Source organism: Pseudopodoces humilis, chromosome 4, assembly GCF_049639895.1.
Source record: "Pseudopodoces humilis isolate 2021_Gansu_Grassland_sample_001 chromosome 4, ASM4963989v1, whole genome shotgun sequence".
Classification (NCBI taxonomy): domain Eukaryota; kingdom Metazoa; phylum Chordata; class Aves; order Passeriformes; family Paridae; genus Pseudopodoces; species Pseudopodoces humilis.
The window spans coordinates 17410510-17433063 of NC_142203.1; the positions used below are offsets into that span (position 1 = coordinate 17410510).

At 38.0% G+C, this 22554-nt stretch overlaps 1 protein-coding gene across 2 annotated transcripts in view; it reads right to left on the minus strand.

The window, feature by feature from the left end:
- Positions 1-4294: 4294 nt before the first annotated feature.
- The window catches only part of RORB (RAR related orphan receptor B), a 136063-nt gene continuing 117803 nt past the window's right edge, over positions 4295-22554 (minus strand). The window contains exons 6-11 of one of the 2 annotated variants that reach the window (XM_005530367.3): positions 22191-22323; positions 19871-19978; positions 18698-18808; positions 14552-14664; positions 13865-14063; positions 4295-4540 (exon numbers count right to left, since the gene is read on the minus strand). In XM_005530367.3, the coding sequence (XP_005530424.1) occupies positions 13908-14063; positions 14552-14664; positions 18698-18808; positions 19871-19978; positions 22191-22323 (621 nt within the window). In that variant the 3' untranslated portion in view covers positions 4295-4540; positions 13865-13907. Of the gene's footprint in view, positions 4541-13753; positions 14064-14551; positions 14665-18697; positions 18809-19870; positions 19979-22190; positions 22324-22554 lie in introns of those variants that run through there. The other variant, XM_088054373.1, reaches the window with a different exon arrangement.

Here is a 22554-nt window from a genome sequence, read left to right on the forward strand (position 1 = left end):
AGAAGGTGCCAGTGGTGCATGCTTTAGAACAGCTGGATATCCTTTAGTATGCAGCATGGAAGGTTAGGAGTGAGGACTTTAAATCCTGATTTGTGAACAGCCACAGCTTCTCAGCATATTGTTTCAGTGAAATCAGAGGACTGCTGAATTTTACCTTATTGATTTAAAGGTTGTTACAGTTCTGCCTAACCTGCATAGAACAAGTCACTCTGAGACACTGGAAGAATCACTGTCCTCAGAGAGAAGAGTGGATTTCATTAATAATCCAGTAATGGAAGCAAGAGAAAGAGGTAATAAGTGCCAGGACAATAAGTGTTTATGTGATAACATCTGAAAATATTAAACTAAAGATGAAATCAGTGCTTATTACTCAAAGTTGGCAAGAAATAGCTAAATATATATACAGATGTCAAATTATCTGTTTGCCTAGAAATGAGTAATCCATGATCAGAGTCAGCATTTCTAAAATATAGTGTTTAAGCTTGGTGGTGTTGTCATTTCCTAGTTGGTCTCTCAGTTATCTATAGAAAGGTATTTTGATTTAGTTTTTGGACATAGAATATAAATTCCTTAAGGCAGCCTTTTTTTTGCACAAGTTTTGCCTGCTAAAATGTTCTCCACTTGATGAAGGAGCATGGGTAGCTACACTCAGAGAGTTATTTAAGCACACATCTTTGTTTTCACAGAGGTAGTGATTTGTTTTCAAATGGTGTTAGTTTAAAAAGCACACACAAGCTAATACCACTGACTTTCCAGGATGTCATTTGATGACTGTACATTTGATGGAACAGTGCTCCTAAAAGCATTGCTGCAAGAAAAACTGGGAGAGGGGTTATAAGCCCAGTAAATGAGTGATGTAACTTCTAAGTCAACAGTAAATTTTTATCAGTGAGAGAGGAATACCAGCATGTATTTGCTAGAACTTTATAGTGTTACGTGTATGACATGCTGTCACAAAGCAGCAAGGGATACACTAAGTCTTGCCTGTGTCAGTCACTGAGTCATTTAGGTCAAAGCTGACCAACTACAACTGCAATTTTAGTGATGCTTTCTTTATAACTGAACACATTTTTGAATGGCAAAGTACAACGAAACCACCAGGATGGAGAATGCAATTTTTAAACCACTCTGATTAGGCTCCTTTTATTAGTCTGAGGAAACTCCAGACTAATTCAGCATCTGCTCAAATCTGCTATTGATTAATTAGTGGAAGTGGAAACATGTTACATGACACTTTACTAGAACTAGGCTGAATCTACTGACCATGGAAATGCTCTCTTAAGCTCCATAATGCAGTTACTGTTGTGAGGATTTTGAAGGCAAATCACAGCAATTATTTCTGAATCACTGATAGTGTTCAATCTGTGTACTTTCATACACCCAAAATTCCAGGCATTCATATTAAATATGGATGTTGTGCACCTAAACTTGTTACGGAACACTAGCACACAGCAACACTGGAGTTGCCATAGGTTATTCCAAATGTCCATGTAGTGGAGAAAGCTATGAGGAGCAGCAGGAAAAGGTCATGTAAGGAACCCAAGGGCAATGCAAACAGGACAAGTGCACCTCTCTGGCCAACTGAATTGTGCCCCTACAGGTAGAAGGCACAGGTGAAGTACTTGCCAAGATCATAGCACACTTTTAATGCACATCTGTAGGGGGAGGTAAATAATATTTTAATAATAAAAATATTTTTTTATTAGGCTGTCCACTATAATTGGAATAGAAGCCTTCTGGGATCAGTCCCTTCATCAGGACTAACTGCAGCCCTTACGTCTTCTATAAATTTAATTTCTCTCATACATGCAGACCATTAAAATCATAATTAAACTTCTGCATGCATAGGAAGCTAAACACATTTTTCAGAAACAGAAGCATGGCCCTTAACACCAACATTACAGCTACACCTGCACCAGAATAAGTCAGAGTTTGTTCTTCCAAAGTAATCTGCAATCCAAAGGACTTTTTCAAGATGTGCTGGGTAGGAGGATGGGAAGTGAGATGAAGAGCGAAGTACTCAGAAGGAAGAGAGGCAGAAAAATTGTTTAGGCAGATTTTGATTTACTGAACACAAATGCTGGACTGTTTTTAGGATGTTGATCACACTTCATGAGACAGTTTCTTTTGTAAAGATGTCGCCTAAAGTGCATGGTAAGTTATGATTTAATACATCTATGATACATCATGTTCCAGGAAGCTGTATTTGAATGGGTTTGTAACTAATTGAACACCTGTAAGTATGTAATTTTTCTGGGACTGAAAACTATAATTATTTAATGCTGTTTTGTGTAATGCATTTCATGATAGTCTTTCTAGAAAGCCTATATGCATCCATCTACCTTCAAGAACCTGCAATGTCAAAAAAGTATCCAATAGTTCATTCTTGTAGGAGGAGATCTGTTGTGGACCTGCACACACTGAAATACTAAATTACATTTAACCAGCACAATAGTTTAGTTAAGTTATGCCCTGTAAGACTTTTATATAACTGAGTCTCAAAATAATATGGGTAAGTGCAGCACTCCATTTATTTAATACGGCTAGTAAACTCTTCAGCTTCATCATATCTGAAATATAAATGTTTATATATGAACCTCCCATACACTTGTCTGAAATTTTTCCAAATTGATGTGAAACCTCATTTGAGCCTTAAATATCTGGGACATGAAAATCTAATCACGCTAAGCTGCACTTGCGGCATCCCATAACTAAAAATCACTTCCCTGCATTGTGATGCTGCCACGTGGAAAGGGGAGATTCACTGAACCCTCGGTGTGTGATTATGTGCCAGTGCCCCAGGAAATCCCCGGCCCCTGTGCCTGACCAGTCTGTCAGCATCCTCTTGTGAGGACCCTTCACTGGGCAGTTCAGTGGGGCAGGGGGGGTCCAGGGCCGTTCCCCCTCCCGCATCTCCACATCTTTGCCCGTGGCTGGCTGGCGAACACCGTGCTCGGCGAGGGCCGGTGGTACCCGAGGGCCGATGTCTCCGGATGGCACCTGCGATAACCTCGGGAGGGGCACCTGTGTCAGCGTTCTCCCCACAGCTGCCGGTCCAAGAGCAGGACATGGCCCTTTCTCTCTCTTGCTTTTAAGCTGCTGGGAGGGTTATCAGCTGGAAAGGACACCGAGCTCCCTCTTCCCGAGGGTTTTGACAGAGCCTGGCCGTGGTGTCTCCCCTCTGCCCTCCATTTAGACCCCATAGATTGCGTTGTGTCTGGGAGGTCGGGAATGCTGACTGCGTTCCAGCCCGGAGAAGCAACTGTATTTTCCCCCGTAATTTCTGTACTGTTACCTTCATACTCGCAGTCATTTTTATCCCACAGACGTGAAAAACATTTAGCTGGCTGTAAGTGTAAGCACTGCATTAAGCCTGCTGAGGTCAGTACATTAATAAACATGTGCTCAATAGTTTTCAAAATGAGGCCTTTTGATATTGCTGTTTTTAAATTTACTTCACATTTAAATTTAGGGTCCTAAAAATTTAAAGTTAGTATCATTGAAAGGTACTGCTTACAGCTGTGACAGCTAGATATACAGAGACTTAAAACATATTTGACTTATTTACCAGTTTAAATACAGTAGTATCTTCTTTTAAATAAAGCAACCTTCTGTTACACTACTCTGTAATTTTGCTGTCACAAAATTGTTTCTATGTTGTTTTGATTTCTTACTAGCTGAAGCTTTTCCCCAAATAAACAGAGAAATAAATTAGTAAATATAACAATTTCCATATTCAAAAGTCACAGCTGTAACTTAAAATGCAAAGCAAAGCCACTGTTACTATCAGTTGATGTTGCAATATGCTATATATGTAATTCTATTGGTTATGAAAACCCTTGAAATTAAGTACAGGCACCTGACCACAGAATCTCAGAATGGTTATGGCTGGAAAAAGATCTCAAAGTCAATCTAGTTAAAATTCCCCTGCTGTGGGTAGGAACACATGATGTTAAGGATTATTTTCTCTTTTGAAAATGCACACACTGTACCTTTTCCTGACAGACACAGGTAATTTAAAGGGACAGAGAAAAAAAAAAAAAAAAGCCCAAACCAAAACCCACAACAGAATTTATTTTCTTATAGGTTTTTTTTTTTAATTTTGCATTAAAGAAAGGAACTTCATCAACATTGATTGTCATTTACAGAAAACATTCAAAAATCATGTGTGCATTATTATGAAATGCTAACAGTGTTTAACTAATAATTTACAGATCATAAAATAAGACAAAGATCTATTACATTCTAAAGTAATATAGAACCTTTTCATTTGACAAGTATGCTGGTCCTACAAGATTCATGATAAAAAACCCTCAATGGTCACTTTCTAAATGAATCAGGCTGTCTTTTTACTCACATACACATAAATAAGGTCAATTATATTAAACAAGGGAGAAAGATCAGAAGAGAATTGCAGATGTAAAAATGCTGGATGAACTCCTGGCACTGTTGAAATCAGTGAAGGGTTTGCCGCTGGTTTCAATGGAGCCAGATTTTTACCCAGTATGTCATGATTCATTTGCAGTTCTGCTTTTTGCATCTACAAGCCAGTTAAGATACATCACAGTTATTACACAATTAACCTTATTAAAAAAACCCAACAAACCAAACCAAACAAAAAAAAAAAACAACTCACAACCCCCCCCAGAAACCACTGTTGACTCTATGAGGCATTTGATTTTAGAAAGGAACTTTTATTTGTCTTTTGAGAGTGATTAATTTTTGAGTGCTACTCATTATTTTATTAGATTGTTTATTATCATACTTCTTGACAGGCAATGCAACTCTTGTGTGTTACCAACAGTGGTAAACATGCTTACCAAATAAAAAACAACACACCCCTAAAATTCAAATTAAATTGATTTACAACAATATAACTACAGCCAAGCACCAAATAGCTCAGGGCTTGGATCCTGGGTCTTAACATCTCATTTCACTCTAACAAAATGAACTGGAAATAGGATAAAAACATTAGATATTTGAAAGTGGGAAGTATATGAAAAATCATTTCTTCTCATAATCCTAAAAGCATTTTCAGGGATATTTCAAAAATATTAGAAAGCTTCATTTAAATCTAAATATCTATCTTAATTATGTTTTTATTTTTTATAAATTGGTAATCACAAAATACTAGCCATTAAAGTCACATTTGGATGCCAGAAAAGCATCCAAATACTTTGCCCATTATTTATGCTCCTGCCTGTATTACATTGCAGCTGTTGATAAACTGGACATAATTTCTTTGTTCCATTATGATCTTTAAAATGTGCATTTGGTGAAGATCAGTTATGGCTTCAGATTACAGCTAATGAGTGACCTGACCTCAAATCAGAATAAGAAATTAACGGCATACAAAAATATTTTGCTCATTGGAAAGAGAGAAATGTTTCTATTAATATAAGTCATGTCAGAAGGATTCATAAAAGCCATATGCTATAAGAAAGCATTATTTGCTTGAACAACTTTTCTTCAAATCAGTTAAATGCAGTCCGCAGGAATTATTATTGTACTCATTGTAAAGACTTGCTGGGATCATATTTCACTGACAATCCCACATTTTTTTCCCGAACAGAAGCATACACTAAATATCAACGGCTGGTCAAAAGACTTTTATCTATTACAATCAGTTTCCATAAAAACTGAAGAGTACATTACACTTACAGGAAGCAAGTACATAATTTGCTCTTTGATGTTTTTCCTCTTTTAAAAAAAAAACAAACAACCCATTACAAAGTCTTATGTTTAAACAGAGACATAGAAAAAATCAGTGTATTCACTGTCCCAAGTTATTTACAGCAAAAATTACAGAGACAGCATACATATTGGACCTTCCACAAGCATATATTAAAAGTAATTACATATGAAAAAATATTTTATTTGTCTTCTACATTTCTACAATACATACTCAGGTTTCTTTCTTCTTGTTTTGTTTGTTTAGTTTTTAAGTAACTTCTTTAGTGTTAATCAAATGAGGCAGAGAGTGCAGCTGTAAAATAAGGGATTTTGTTGCTATTATGATTCCTATATTCTTTATATTGTCCATTCATTACAACTGAAGTAATTAGTTTAACATGGGAATTATCTCATAGCAATTAGCATAAATCTCAAAATACCCAATGTATTCAATTTAGCTGAGTGTTGGTAACAGCTTAGAGTTCAGTTGTGCTTTATTTGTTGCCACAAGTACAATCACAGAGCCGCTCCCCAAAGTGTACTAGAGGTCACATGGCAGTCACACAAGAGGCAAAGACTATCATGGCTAGTTCACTGGCTATGCTACTCAGTGGCTTTTTAAAAATAAGTGCACGAATAAATCCCCATATACTGCACAAGAATGTGTGGTCCACACTCCGTAGGGTTAAATGATTATTAGGTTTTTTTTAACTAACAACAAAATACCTTTTTTGCCTGATTCTGACATTGAAGTGACACATTAAAAAACCACAAATGTAGTGCATCTGAATCTGAATCCCCAAAGTCAACAGCCTAATGTAGTTACTTTGACTTATTAAGCTGCGTGTCTAATCAAGACAAGTATAAGTGCTTTTTTTTTTTTTTTTTTTTTTAAATAAGCTGGTTTTATCTGAAACAGTTGTCAAGGTAAAGCCTGTTCTTTCCTGTTCTTGGTGGTTAACCATCTGCTCCTGCTTGTGTTTCAATGCAGCTGCATTCCTGTTGCCCAAATAAGGGGCCAGTGTGCTCCTAATATTGAAAACTAGGAGCCATTTTTTAAAATTCTCTCCAGTCTTATATTGAACATACTTTACTGCTGTCAATATATAGTCATAAACAAGGACCTCAGCATTTTCTTGAAGCACAAAAATTTTTCTCAACAGCAGTATCTTCATTCATAAATTAGCAGCTATATTCAACAAATCAAAAAATTATGCAAAATCACTGTGATATCTACATTAGTTGAATTTTTTTCTTTATGTTATTGTACAGAAGACCACGTGCAAAGCAAACAATTTCTGCAAGTACAGTTACAAAGAAACACTTACAATTTACTTATTGCTGCTATATCCAATGCTGTTCTCTTTCACTTTCCCTATGTGCTGTGCTTGAACTGTGAGGACGATGAAAATATCCAAATGTAGTACATCATATTACTGTACTCACTGTGAGCAGTATTATCCTTGCTGCCTGCAGTAACACCCAGGAAACACTTCTTTCCCAGAGTATTTTATTCATTGCCTTATCCTCTCAACAGAAATGTATGCAAGGGTCATTTGGAGGACACAGACACGGCCACCACTGGACATTCAGCCTGCCTTTTTAGGAGAGTTACTGGTCTGTGAGCTACCACTGTGGAAGTTCTAGGCCTCTTCTTGTTTCACAATGATTCTTGTCTGCAGACTGTACACACAAGTGGCTTTTAGAGCTGCAAACAACTTCTGGGATGATAGCTTTTATATAAGTGTTGGGCTCATTGTCACACAGTCATGCAGGGACAACACATGCAGGGACAACACATGCAGGGACAATGCATGCAGGGACAACACAGCAAAGTGACAGCATGAAGCAAGAGGAGAAGGAGCTTGCTTTCTATCATCTGGAGCCTCCCTTGCAGGTTGCAAGTACAAATCAACTTTGAGAAAGAATGAAGATGAGTCATTTACCACTCCAGGCCTCATTCACTAGGAGCAAGGAGTAAAAGGAAAAGAAAAGAGAGGCAAGGTCCTCTGACCATAAGACCTCTGAACTTTTTAATGTTCACACTAACGAGAACTTCAGTTGCTTGGACATGGCTCCTTGTGACCCGAAGGATTAAAATAAGAATTGCAATGGGACAGTTAAAGAATATGATGGTGAAAATCCTGATGCATAGGGAGGCCGGCCTCTCTGCCTCCTGAAGGTGTCCATCAGTCTTCTAAGTGGAGGGAGTTCAGAGGATGGAGGGAGCCAAAAACCACACATACTCACTGTGATAACAGGAGCAATGATCATATTCAGAGCTGAGGAAAACCTCTTGGTTGAAGACATGGAATTAACTTAATGACTGGCAGTATCATCCACCACAATTTATCCTTCTGTGTGTGTTCTTGTAACGACAGAAAATCCATAGTGTAGAGGGATAAACACATTTCAAAACTCCAGGAAATGGGAGTACTTTTCACTAGCACAGTATAAAATGGGGTAATGTTTTCTTGATGTGAGAAAGGGACTAATCATACCACAGAGAAGTATTGCTACAGAGTCATGGGCTAGCTATGATTTTGTGCATCCCTGAGAGAAAATGGTAGCTGTTAGCCACTTGCTCATGTCTACTCGTTCTTTACAGTTACTTCTCCATGTCCTAGCTCAGTGCTCTTGTCATTGCTGACACACCATCACTTATTCCATGTCTTAACCTTTCCTCTAACATGCCTGCAGCAAGTCTGAATATGAGCTCACATTAATGGTACATAAAATGAGTACCTTGAAACTTTGTCAGTTGTCTAAATTCAGTAATTCACACGAAGCTTGTTTGCGTTTTGTTCCCAAAAGGACCTTAACATCATGAGCTGATGGGTCAGTAGGACTCTGCTGACTTTGAAACAACAGGCAAAGTCTGACAGATCAAGCTGAGGAAATGCTGACAGTGAATTCAGTTTATACCAATGTTACTCCTAATCATTGGCTTGAAAGCCTTGTCTGGGTCATGTTCACTTGGGCAGCTCAAGCCATGCCCTTCAAAGCCTCTAACATTCTCTTCCAGAATATCACTGTTACATTTATAGAGTTATTTCCACTAAAGAAACATCCCTGAGTGGCATAGAGTGCAACGTTTGCATCGAGCAGTGATTGTCATTTACGAAGTGTGAAACTTAGAGAGTAAAGAAGAGGATGGGGCCTCCAGCACACTGTTCCAAATGGATGTCAGAGATAGGATTTAGTTTCTAGGGTGGAGGCAGAAGGTGCTGGGACAGGCTGGTGGGTGTAAATACACTGCTATTTTATGGCCAGGGAAAAGCAAGGTGTTCTGTCTCAAGGTTCTATTTCATACATCCTTAGACATAATGTACTGGACAAAAAAAACCCCAAAAATCTTCTGTGTTTCACTTTGATTTTATGTGTTGTATTCCTGGGATGTCCAAAAGACATTGACTGAAAATAGGAACCACCTTCCTGGCTGGACCATAGCTCTTCTGGAGCACAATTAATACAGAGTCAGGAGGGAGAAGGAGTGGGGGAGACTGACCATCTTTCAAATGATGTTTGAAAGCACAGCTTCAGAAGGGTGGAAAAGCCAACAGGGAAAGGAGCCATCAGCTGCACATCTCTATCTAGCTGAGCTGCCTGACCAATTTGTGAGACTGCAGTCTCAGAGAAGCTCGTACAGGCTGGTGGTGGGAGGCCAAGAGGCTAGCACACACGAGCAGCTTTGTGTAGAAGTCATTACATCAGAAATCCCGCAAGCCGTCCCAGAGGGAAAACACACCACTGTGAAACTGAACAAAGAAAATCACGTAACAAAGCTCACCTTCCCGGGCAGCTGTGGTAGCTGCTCCACCTCAGCACCATAACCTGGCAGAGGTATTGAAACAGCGTTGGTGCCCAAGGTGCAACAGGAGAATAAACTGACCCTTGTGAAACTGGGCTGAAATGAACAACACGGAGCATGAAGTCAAAGCATTTATGAGAGTAACATCTGCCTTTTGCTCAACAAAGCTCAAGAGGGACCTCTTAATGCCAAGGGCCTCCAATCTTGTGATTGGTTGAGCACCTTCTTGGCTGAAATGCCTCAAATTTTAGTGAGTCTAGTTAGAGCTGAGTGTCTGACAACTTGCAGAATCAATTCCTTAATGCTGTCTATCATAAGCCAATCAAAAACCACATGTTGCTTTTGGAAACAAGTTTCCTCAACTGATGTGCCTTTTACCACCATGTTTCTTTTCTAGCAATTTCCATTAGAAGGAAATATGAATCTTAGAATTAGTTCTTTATAAAAAGAACAGGCAAGAGTGATATTTACAGCGAAATAAAGTCTTTGTGGTAGAATAATGAACACTGTACATCTGCTTCCTCAATGCCAAGGGTAATTTAGCATAATACCGCTGAATTACTGGAGAGCAATGCTAGTTGTAGGTTCAATACATGCTTTAAATATATGCTTAAAATAGCCTTTTGTCACAGGTCCCAGGTTAATCAATCATTAAAAAATGTGTCTCATTTGAAAAGCCTGTCACTAAAAAAATCAACAAACATATCCAGTTATTACAACAAGAAGATGTGACAAATTCTAGTTTTAGACCCTTGAAAAGCTTCAGGTTCTACCATGGACTACTAAAGCCAAAACAAACATCAATGAAGTACTAATACTGTGAAGTTATTTACTAAAAATCCATTCTATTTTATCCCTAAAAGTCCATGGATAACTTGTGAATATGTGAAATCCAGTGTCAAGAATTTGAAACTTTGAGTATAAGCTGGCAAAACTAATCACCAATATCCAGCCTGTGGCATGTGATCATTATGTGTTGTTCTACACTCAATAGTGTAGGGGAAATAGGGGAAATAGGGGAATAGGGGAAAAGAGGTACGATACCTATGTGGCCAAGCCCAAATGACAGAAAATTAAATAAAATCTAATTGCAGTTACCACAGCACAGTTCCATAAATAAATAATTTTTGAAAATTAATTTTCATCTTCCAAATAAACAACACCACTATTTGCTCAAATCCTGCTCTAAAAGTAACAAAAACTTGTTTGGTAATATTTGAAATTCCTAGTAGAGGTTATTGCCTATTTATGACAATGAAGATCTTGTATGCCAGAGTATTAGAAGTTTTAGGACAAAAGCCAAGAATCCACTTTTATTTCTAAACTTTTGGGTATTTCTAACTTTGTGGTTTCCGACAAGTCACTTAACCTTTTTTCTTTCATTTCACATCTTTAACATGTGATCATAATCATTACTGATTGGAAAGGTCATGACATTGTAGAGATATCAGAATAGTGCTTTAAGGATTAGAGGCCCTGCAGATGTCTTTTTCACTAGTGACCTCCATTTAGTTATCTTGCCTGAGAAGTAATTCAAAAATCCCAAGGAGTGATTAGCTTATTTGAGAAGAAAACAACATTTTCAAGATGTAACACACAATTGTGAAGGACTATTTATAAACATGACAAAGCTCTTTATTAAGCAGCACTATAAACAGTAGTATTTATCACTTATGCTATATTTCTATGGGTTGGCTAAATATATCCTTTTGATATACTGAATTTATAAAATATTTCAAACAGTATGTGTGTGTTCTTGTGTTGGGAAATCAAGGAAAACATGAATCCCCTGCAATTAAAACCCAGCACTTCTAGAGTTCAGCATGACTTGATTATTTCCTCAATAAATCTAAACAAATAGTACGTAGACATTAAGTTTTGATATACACATACTTGAAATTTGGGATCTTTTTCCTGGATTTGCCATACAAGAAGGGCTGCAAACAGGAAAATCACCTTATAAAGGAATGTCAGTCTTACAGTTAGAGTGGTATAAAGAAGCGTCAAGAGCAATGCTTTATTATGTTAACTGAAGACACTTTAAGGTAATAACTAGAGAAATGTGCTCTGAATTTGGACTAAAAAAGGTAACTTTAGTAACTGCTGTTCTGTAGAATTAAGCAATTTTGAAAAGTATGTCACATTTGCAACAAAATTCTCACAACTGAATTTGCTGGACAGATTTTTTTCCTTTTTTTTTTCTAAGTTGTAATGGACCTGCACAGAAACATTTATTAGCTGAGTTTGTAACTACTCTCATACCTGTTCTGGCATTGCTAAAACAGAACAAACAAATTGTGATATTCTCTAGACTCGATTCTGCCACAAAACACGTATGCAAACTTGCAAGCTGACTAATGGGAGGCAAGGGAGAAGTCCACAAAATATTTGAAACAGCTTGTGAATTATCTGCTCATGAAGAAGAGAGAAGCTTGAGAGCAGAGCTGCACAAGGCATTGTTATCTTTTCTTCAATTTTCTTCACCCACCCTAGGGCCCACCTGTGGGCTCCCTGTGACACTGCCCCTCCATAAGCCTGGCAAATGGGCAGGTCCTTTGTGCTTCCCCTTGCCTTGCCTCAGATTGCACTGGCTTCTGCGTGGTTTGAGATAAAGAAACACATCTGCTTTGTGATCCTGCCTTCACTTCCTTTCTTCTCTACTGCCTGCTTCTTCTTATTTCTGCTCTATGCCCTCCACTGGCATCCCAGGAGGAGACTCTTCTGAAAAAGTTCACAGTAGGTGAAAGCGGTGGTAAAGAGAGATGTAGCAGAAACTTAATCCCTCTTTCATAGCTAAAACATCTGTGTTTTGTACTTCTGGCAGAATGCAGGTACATTAAAAATGACTGCTGATTAAATGAAATGAACCCACAAGATTAAGTCCATGGCAGCCTTCCACTCCCCTCTGTGTTTGCCTTTGGTTTTGCAAGCAAATGCAAGTACAGTCAATTCAGAGACAGACAAAAAGAAAGCTCCAATCCAATCCTTCGCTCCACTCCTGAAATGCATCTAAAATAAATCCTATATATGCATATATATATATACACAGTTATATACATACAGATATATACATACATATATGCATGTGTTTAAAACATACACAAATGTATGAGTGTAGTGGAAACCATCGGTCCCATCTAGATGACGACTGTCAGACGCATGGACAATTATACTGTCCTTTGTAACCATGGACTTCACCCACTTTTGACTTTCCACCTCCTTCCTTTCCTCTTCAGAGATACATTTTAGGCTTGCTATGGTTTTTCACTGAGCTTACTACCTATCTTTCTAAAGAGTTCAGCAAAAAACAAACCAAGACTTGAAGCTAATTTTAAAAACAGTATATATATATATGTATATATATATATATATATATATATATATATATATATATATAAATATGTAAAATCACGTGTGAAATAAAAAAAATGTACACATGGGATTGTCTACATTTTTACTCCATGTTTCAGATACTTTACTGAGATCAGGTCCTACTATGTTCACTTTTATAGATGTTCTATCCCTGTAACAGTGAGAATATTTAAAAAAAACAAAACCCAAACCAATCCTATTCCTCTTTTCACTAAAACCATCCAGACAAGGCTTTTGCACCATTGATACATTCCTGATGTTTGATTTACACACAGCACACATGCACTACATTACACACATCTCAGAAGTGATCCTGTCATTACACATTGGCAGCTGACAATTTAACTCTGGTAAAGCAAATCTTGATTGCGCAAAGTAAATCTAATACATTACTTGGAGAGTAAGAAATATATGACAGCTGGATTGAGCATCCTTTAAATGTAGGCATGTGATTTTAAGTTACAGCATGTATGCATATAATGCATACATACATATATACATACATACATACATATATATGTATATAAATATGTGTGTGTGTCTTCCATATATGCACCATAATTTCCAAGGCAGCTACAAATTTCCACATGCATTAAACTATCAAAAACATAGAACTAGGCAGTCTAATAAGTGGAATTTTCTTAAATTATATTTGAACAATAAACAGCAAGAGTAATACTGCGAAGTACTGCTCTATTATCATGTATTATCTACAATAAAATTCTAGGAACAGTTGTCTCCCAAAACATCCCCCAATAAAAGTAAATTAAAAAAAAAAAAGGTAACACCCAGTGTCCTATATTTGTGTATTAATTGTCAGTTCAAAAATGAAAAAAAAAAAAAAAAGGTAAACAAAAGAGAAAAAAGACATCCCCACTCAGAGTTGCATATTTACATTCTTCAAACTGTAGCGGTGAAAAATAATTCTATTAAGTGCAGGACATTCCTAGTGTTGCAGTAGTGACATTTTTAATAATTTCTTCATGAAAACATTTCTTTTTGTCTTACTAGTGATGCATTCCATGACTACGTGAAAATTCTATTATCCCCTTCACTTGCAGCCAGTGGTTGAGTCTGGATTGAAAAGCTCCTTGTATAATGGAGGAAACAGTGTGTTCACTATGTCTGGATGAGATTGCTTAAATACCTGCAGTTTCTCTCCGTGCAAGTTGCAAAGTGCAGTAATTGTTGGTATCTTGGCTATTAACTGTAAGACATTGAAACAAAAAAAAAAAAAAAAAGAAAAAAAGGAAGAAGGTGGAAGCATATTTTGTACAAATTACACTTTCCAAAATGAACTATGTTAGTGTCTTGGTGAGTAACTGAAAGAGACACTCTATCAAAGCTCCATCAAAACCCATCCAAAGGACTTGATATTGTTCTTACTATGAGAGCTGCCCCCAAAGTTTTAGTCAAGGGCAAAAAATGCATTTATCAAGGAACAGCCTCAATGAGCACTTTTTAAAGGCAGTCACATTCTTTATAGGGTATGAATTAAAATTATTGGTATATTGGATAAAAAATGGAGTAAGAGGCAACAGGGACAAGAGTCAAACAAGCCTATCTTCTATGCACGGCAAGCACATAGTGCACTTCTTTTAGCCTACATTAATGTGGCAATATGTACAGAAATGGCTGTGGAAAGAGAAAGAGTCATGCTTGAGGTCTGCTTGGTGTTTTATTTAAAGAACTTACCTTTGTCAATGTCTCCTCATCGAGGTGGTTCTTCTGAATAACATGTTGAAGTGCAAAGTAAATCTTTTCCTGAAGCTTCTGGACCTTCCTTGGCTCTATTAACCAGGCTCGATCTGAGAAAAAGGAAAAGAGAAGTTAAAGAATGCAGAGACTGGGGCATGCTCATGGTGCACACAGGGTACTGCACTGCCAAGTACCCACAGGAGTCCTAATTCTCACGAGGAAGGACTGCACAGTAATTAAAGACATTGTTTCAGAGGCAAAGTGTCTTAACCCATTAAAGGATCACCTGAGCACTTAATTAACACACACAAAATGTACAGGAACACAGTGTTGGCTCTGCATCTCGTTGTCTAGAACAGGATGCTAGGCATAAAGATGGGAACAGAAATGAAACATGGCTCAACATTTTATTATTCTCTGTTGGTACAATCAGTGTTCTAATTCCATACTGGCTAGGTTATAAACATGTCATTTTATCTCAGTGTCTTAATACATAAATAATAAACTTACTGATCAAAACAGTTCTTTGAAAATAAGATAATATAATTATTCAAACATTAATATATCTCATTATTTACTACGCTAACATTTTGAGACAAAAGATATTCTAAATAAAAAGAAATGGCTTTCTTCAAGAGAATTTCTTCAATAATTCAAAAGAATTGCAAAGTGCAAGTTTCTCATTATTTAAAAATGTACTCTTTTTAAACAATGCAAAATACAAGAATATCTGGAAGGATAACAGCTACACAGTTGTTTTAAAACCTATATGGCTTCTATGGTTTTGAGAAACCAGAAAACCCCAAGTGCAGGAGGTTGTCCTCACAATCTATATTCTCACAAGTCATAGGTTCTAGAGACAAACACACAGAAAGAAAAGAAGCAGACCCCAAGACAATACAAATCCATTAATGCAGTGTGCTTGCAGCACCACTGAACCTTCTGTTTTACCACACTGGAAACTGTTTTTTTCTCCTGCAATCCAGACCAGTTCTTGGCTACAGATTTTAGCTTTCGTATGGGAAATAAGAGAACTTCTTTTATCACAAGCTTGAATCTCCATGTACAAATTGAAAGATTCAGGAAAAAACCCTTTCACTTTTCTTTCACCCATTCCCCATCACTAAAATAAGTCACAGAAATAATTTAAGTTAACCACTTCAATGAGCACACATGCCACAGAGGCTGGAAATGAGCAACATTTCATCACAGGAGTAGCACAGTTCTGCCATTTGTCTTACTGTCTCTGGGGAAAGGTGCATGAAAAGAGTTGATTGTCAAGTACTGTGAAAAGAGACAAAAACAAACCTCAGCTACTTAACAGATGATCAGGAAAAAAACCCAGTATTTTGTAAATGTTAGAGAACTGTGTTCCCTGAAGGTAAGCCAATGGATCCTGTGCCATCAGTGGCCATAGAAATGGAATTAGCTAAGAACACATGCACTTTCTGCACAACAAGCACACAGTAGCATTTAGACTTCACAGGCTGGACGCCAAACTTTATGCTATTGCAAAACCTGGTCTTTGAATCATGCTAAATTAATGCCTGTTGTGGCAGACTGTAGCTAAAAAGATTTATCACAAAGACCAGTCCCTAGAGGTTTCCCTTTCTGTCACAAGAATAAGCTTAAAAACAGACTGAGGCAGCTGAAGGACAGGTTCATCACTCATCTGTCATGAAGTATGCCGTATATCACACAAGAGTTCTTAAATTTATGACAAGAGCTAGGTAAACCTTTTTAACAGATGCTAAATTTGTATCTCAAAATGTGGTTTCTGCCACCTGAATAGCATCTGTAAATTTGGCTGGAATTTCACAGGTAACTCTAGCTATGTTCACAGAAGTGCAGGAAAAGGTCAATAGATTAGTGACCACCTTTAAACGATGTAGGAAGCAGTGTTTCAACAGTGTACTCTTTCTCTTGGGTTTTGGACTTGTCCATCTTTGAAGAGTACACAGTCCACTAGGCTAGAGAATTGTGTAGGAAAGATGAGAGACAGCTCAGAAAGAGACAAGACTTGGTTTTGGCAAAAGGAAGAAGGAACATGGCATTCAGGAGAGGGACTGGAACAACGGAGCAGATCCTGTCTTACCAAGTGCATCCTTTGTATTTTTGTAGGTGGAGATGCCTCTGCTGGATTTCTACAACATTTCAGCTTTTGAAATCACAAATCAAACTAGAGAATCACCTTCAAACAATGTGGGTTATGTCCATCAAGAAATGGAAAATCTGGATTTGTATGCTGAATTAGAAGGAAAAGGGATGTGACACTGGCCTTTGCAGCCTTTGCAAAACTACTGATGGATGTTACTCATGGATGTTCTCAGGTCCCCTTACTCCCAGTGGAGTGCACTGGTTTCTGTAAGCTGCCTAAACACTGAGATCAAGGCTGCAAGAGTCGCCTTTCAGGTGGTGACTTCTGCAGAAAAGAAACCTGAATATGAGTACTTCCTATATGGAATCTTTGTAAGCTTATATTAGTCAATGGAAGGACTGGTGCAGTGACTTCTGTAAAGCAGTGCTTTATTTTTAATTATTTTAATTTGTTCCCATGATTCAACTCTTTATTGTGGAGGAACCAGAACATCAAATGTGGAAGGAAATATTTCATTCTCTATTACTGTTACTGTTTTTGAAAGAAAATAAATGGCATGTTTCAGTATAAGTTCATTCTGGACTATTTTCTCTGTCTTCCCACTCTCTAACGTAGCAGCCCAGTTAAAATGGGAGTTATTTAAACAATCCAAATATACAGGTTTTTTATGGAAGAAAGACTGCTTTCACTCTTGCACGTGCTGCTGCAGCCCATCATTTCCTTCTTGTTGTGTCTTAGGACTAGTTACACATGCTCACAGACTGCAGAAATAAGCAGTCAGCGTACACCAAACACTTCTGTTCCTTTTAAATTTATTTTTTTTTTAGCTAATACAATAGGAGACACTGCATATATCCTCTGGTTTCCAAACTAAAAGGACAAATGCAGAACTGCAGAAATGAATCAGAATTTTGATTCCATCTAATTTTTCCCGCAGCTAGCACCCTATGCCACCCACCCAGTTTTGGTCTTTTCAGACTGGGAGAGAAATGATAGGCAGAGACCAATCAGGACATTGCAAGTCTGCTGTTCCAGAGAAAGTCAGGACATCTGGAGGGGTGGTGCAGAGGCACTGCACACAGTGGGGACACCTTTGAGGTAGAAATCATCAATGTCTAGAGGGTTGTATTTTGGCATAACCTCATGAAGAGTCATTGGCTCAACTATTTCACTTCTGAGCAGATGATGGCAAGAAGTGCTCAAAGTGAAAAAAAAAGGAGTCCTTTCAGTAGGTGTTGTTAATGATGAGAATGATTGTGTTGACACCATCTGTGGTAGTCTAATTCTGCCTAACATTATCTGCAACACAGATGTGCAAAAGCTCAAGGTGACCTAGAAAAAGTCTTCAGCAGAAAAAGTTGGAAAAATAATTTGTAGTGTGTTTTTTTTTTTGTAAGGCTATATAAGAGGTTATCCTTAGATGAAACTATGTGTCTCCATTCCTTGAGGCATACTTAAAAATTCCACACTAAACTGTGAGCTTGTGTACTAGACCCACTTTATGAATCAACTTAATCACATAAGTCTCTTCGTGGCCAGCCAGCCTTCCCTTAAATGCTTGCTTACCTGTGTAGAGTTATGGTATATGATACAAGAGAAAGAGCATGCTGCACTTTAAATCACTGCCTCTCACCTGGAACTAGGTTCAGATAGGACTGCACACCAATTTTCACTGCTTACGCTCTCACTCCCAAGAAAAAAGCCCATCATAGTTATGGCCTGTATAACCTACTCAGGGTGGAGAGTTTTCTAGTCCCTGAAAAAGCTAGGAGGAACATGTACCTCTTGAGTAACATAATTCTCTTCAGATGGTCTGAAGGAAGGCCAGCCTGCATTTCTTGTCTGCACAATCCTGCCCATGTCTGTTACACTTTGGATGTACATCCACTATATGTAATTCCTGATGGTATATTTGGGTAATTCAGGTATTCTTGCACTGCTTAATACACTGCTTACATTTGATGCAGCTTAAACAGCTATTTAAGCATGTAGAAAGAGATGGACTAAGAGGTAAAAAAAAACCAGTGTTTGGAATGAAAAGTTACCTGGTGATATCAGAACAGCAGATGAAAACAAGGCAATCTCCTCCTCAGTCAGCTGTAAGGAACACAAATTCTTTGCAAAGTCAAATGCTTCATTTACCAGATCATCAGATCCTGCAGACAAAAGAGAACCAATGTTAGAAATCAGCTCTTCAAACTGCAGGGATTGTTTTGGTGTCAGAAAAAGTTGTTCCTAAATTTCTGTACTGATAGTTTTCATTAACTATTAAAATTTCATGTAACCTGAAAATGGCACTAAGATGTACACGGAAGTGAAAAAAATTAACAAGAATGAGGTTGAAGTACAAAAATTGCACAGACATCTTAACAGTGAATATTCTTTCCCAGTGAGGTAATATCTGTTTCTAAACAGGTATTAAACTTAAGGAGGAGGAAGGACCAATAAATAACGTTTATACATAATTTTACTAAGTACAAATGTGTATGAAAATTGGCAAAAGCATCATAAAGATAAAAATAAATTAATTAATACACATTCATAAATGCTTTAAACTTATAAAGAAGTAGCATGTTTATGATACACACTATGAAAAAAAATTATGATAAATATATACATTTGAAGGCAATATCTCTCTTTGAGTTTGGTCCTGAATCAATTTCTGATATTATCAGTCTGATGGATGCACAAAACACAAACATTTCACTATTAACATTTCAGGTAGCACTCAATATCATGTTGAGAAACAGAATAATTTTTTCAGTACATGAATCTAAATGAGCTTACTTAAAAGTTTTAGGCAAAACAGTATTTTCAGCAAGTTGTTCATTAATTTAGTCTCCTCACTGCTGGGGCTAAAATTGCCTTCTGCAGGACACAATTAGTGGGAGGGATTTCTTTCATCAACCGTAACTGAACAGTAAAGACAAATAGCTTGTCCTGCCATAAACTCATGGTTCATCAAAACTTCAGAAGGCAAAAAATCTATTTGAAAAAACCCTCTTGCTTCTCTGTTTTTATTAGAGAAAAACAGCTATCATTGTTAGAAGCTAATGGAATCACCTTTTTTTTTCTTTTTCTGTTTCAAACAAGACATTTGGAGACTTGAGGATTCAACATTTACTGGAGACTTCCACTGTGGGTCACTATTCCCATAAAGAAAAATTTCTTGCTATATGGCTCAATGCAATTGGTTGGAAAAAAGAAGAGCAACATACCCAAAGCTTTAAACATTTGCATCCCTCCATACTTTCCTTCAAACAGAACAGTATTGTTAAGTGGGTTGAAGGCACGGCACATTCTCACCAAAACCACTTCCAAGCAGCCTAGCAGACAGAAAAAAGAGCAAAGGTACCAGGTATTACTGCCAAACATCAGAGCACAGGAAAGCTCAAGAAGATATTTACGAAGCCATCAGTCATTAAAAACATCAGAAGGGACAGACACTCTTTGAAGACATCTACATTATACATCTATGAATGCAAGAAAATATATTTCTGTCTGCTTTGAGTAGAGAATGGGGTCATTTCTGCTCCAGTCTAACCACTTTTCTACAGATTGACTTTTTCACCCTTCTCAGAGAATTAGCAACCTGGACTAGATCTGAATTTAGATAATGGGCAAATAATTTCAGTTTTAAATACTTTATCCTGAAAAATAGGCATTATTTATTAAAACTCCTTTTTAATAGCTAAACCTTTTTTTTTTATAACAAAAACCAGCTTCATTCAAGGCATATAAAAAGTCCAGCTTAATTTGACTGGAGAGGGAGAACATCATGAAGCATTTTTAGAAAGAAAGTATAAGCTAAAGAACTGCCAAGAGCACACCTAAAATAGGTTTTACTTCTTGTTTGTTTTTATTTTTCTTTTTTACTGGTTGTTGAATAGAGAAAAAACCACTTCCTTTTTAATCCTTAGCTTTGCATGTTATCTCCTAACTGCAAAATTATGCAGTTGGAAAAGTGGAAGGAAAAATTTTAAGATCTCTTAACTAAAGCCAGATCTTCTGTAAGATGAACTCAAAATCTGAGCATTATTCTGCAGATATGCTTTTGAGAGAAAAGTCTTCATTTTCAAATTCCTGGTCAGCATTAACAGTAAAAGAGAAAATAAAACCTGACGCACTTTTATATGCCATAGCTTAACAATGTTTTCCAGCAGAGTGAAATAAATCTTTTCCTGAAGGTGCAGTTGTGCTGTTAGCCTTGCCAGTCAAATGAAGTTTCCTAGGGGTGCACCAGTATCTGCAGCATTTTCAAAATTAGTATGAGATTAAAAAAAATAGTTTTTGTACTATAACTCCCTTTCTCTAGGAGGTTGCCTGTGTGTTCCCTGAGTCTCTGTATCACTTCCCTTTGCAGCTGAGCCCATCATCAGGGCCCAATCCCTCACCAGGACACAATCATGGTTCTCTTAAGGCCAAGGTTGTGGGTTTGATTCCCCCACAGGCCACTTAAGAGCTGGACTTGATCCTTGTTGGACCCCTTCCACCTTAGAACAGTATGTGATTCTGGTCCTGCCACTGAGGTTAGCTCAGTTGGTTGGAGTATGGTGGTAATAACACCAGGGTTGTGGGTTTGGGGCAGTCACTGAAAAACTGGGCTGTGGGTCCCTTCCAACCCAGAACAGTCCATGACTTCTGTGTATGGAGTGCTGAATCACACAGGCTTTCAGCCTTAGTGAAGAGATCTCTCTCCAAAGAGAAGCACTTAAGTTTTAACAAGCTGCCTCACACAGCATCCTACCTTTTACACATGGAGGGAGCAAGAAACTGATATGACAGGGTAAATGCAGTTAATTACCAGTCGTGGTTCTTGTGGTTCACTTAGTCATGCCATTTTGTCCTCCTGGGCTTGGCAGTGTTACTGCACAGTCATGATAAATCTTGTCAGGATTCTTTCGGAGCACAGGAATTACTGAGTCCCTTGATAAGGAAGGAAAGCCTTTTCCCTTTGCCCTTATGCACACACATGCAAACTGGGCATGCAGAGAGAGCGTGGTTGGAGCACACTGCCATAATCTGCTCTCATTTATTCCAAAAACAACTGGCACCAGCAGGAATTTTCCCTCCTGTGCATTGGCTGTAGAATATTTCTGTAGTCTCATTAAAAAGATTAAGGATGACCACAGAGGCAGGCCCCTGGGAGCCTGCCTTCGTTTCATTAATGACGAGTTTTACAGGGTTTCATTAATGACATTTTACAGGGTGGCAGATGACTGATTCGACCAGCTCAATTTGCAGGCTCCTTCCACCACATGTCAGGTTGGAGACTGCAGTTTTTGCAATGGTTCTTTGTGTGTGTGTGTGTGTGTGTGTGTGTGTGTGGGTGTGGGTGTAGTTAATGACCACAACTGACTGTAGAGGGGAGAGGATCAGAAGTCAGTAACATCATTAATGTGAAAAAATACAGCAAGGTTAATGTACTTAATGCAACAGACAGAAATTAGGGCTCCCTCAGAATTAAAATTACTTGCAGGAAAGGACAGGAGAGCACATTTCTAGGGACTCAGTCTCAAGCCTCTGGTGTTTACCCACCTGACTTAAGAAGGAGAATTTGGTCATTCTGGCAGAGCTCCATGAAGCCTGTTATGCGCTTTGCAAACTCCACCACGTACTGGATAGCATGGGTGATCTGAATGGCACACTGCTGCCACAGAGCTTCTCTTGTCTTCCAGGAAAGCACACGTGCAAGAGCAAAGTGGTGAGTAAACAGGTACAACAGTGCATTAAGTTCTTCTTGCCTTGCAGACAGCAGGACTCCCCACGCTCCATCCCCATACCCAGGCAGAGCTAGCAGCATCTCTTTTCCTCTAGGCACCCAACACTTCTCATTAGAAGGCTGCTTTCACAAGACGCTGCCCCACTCATCTGAACCCTGGTATTGCCTTTTCAAAGGAGC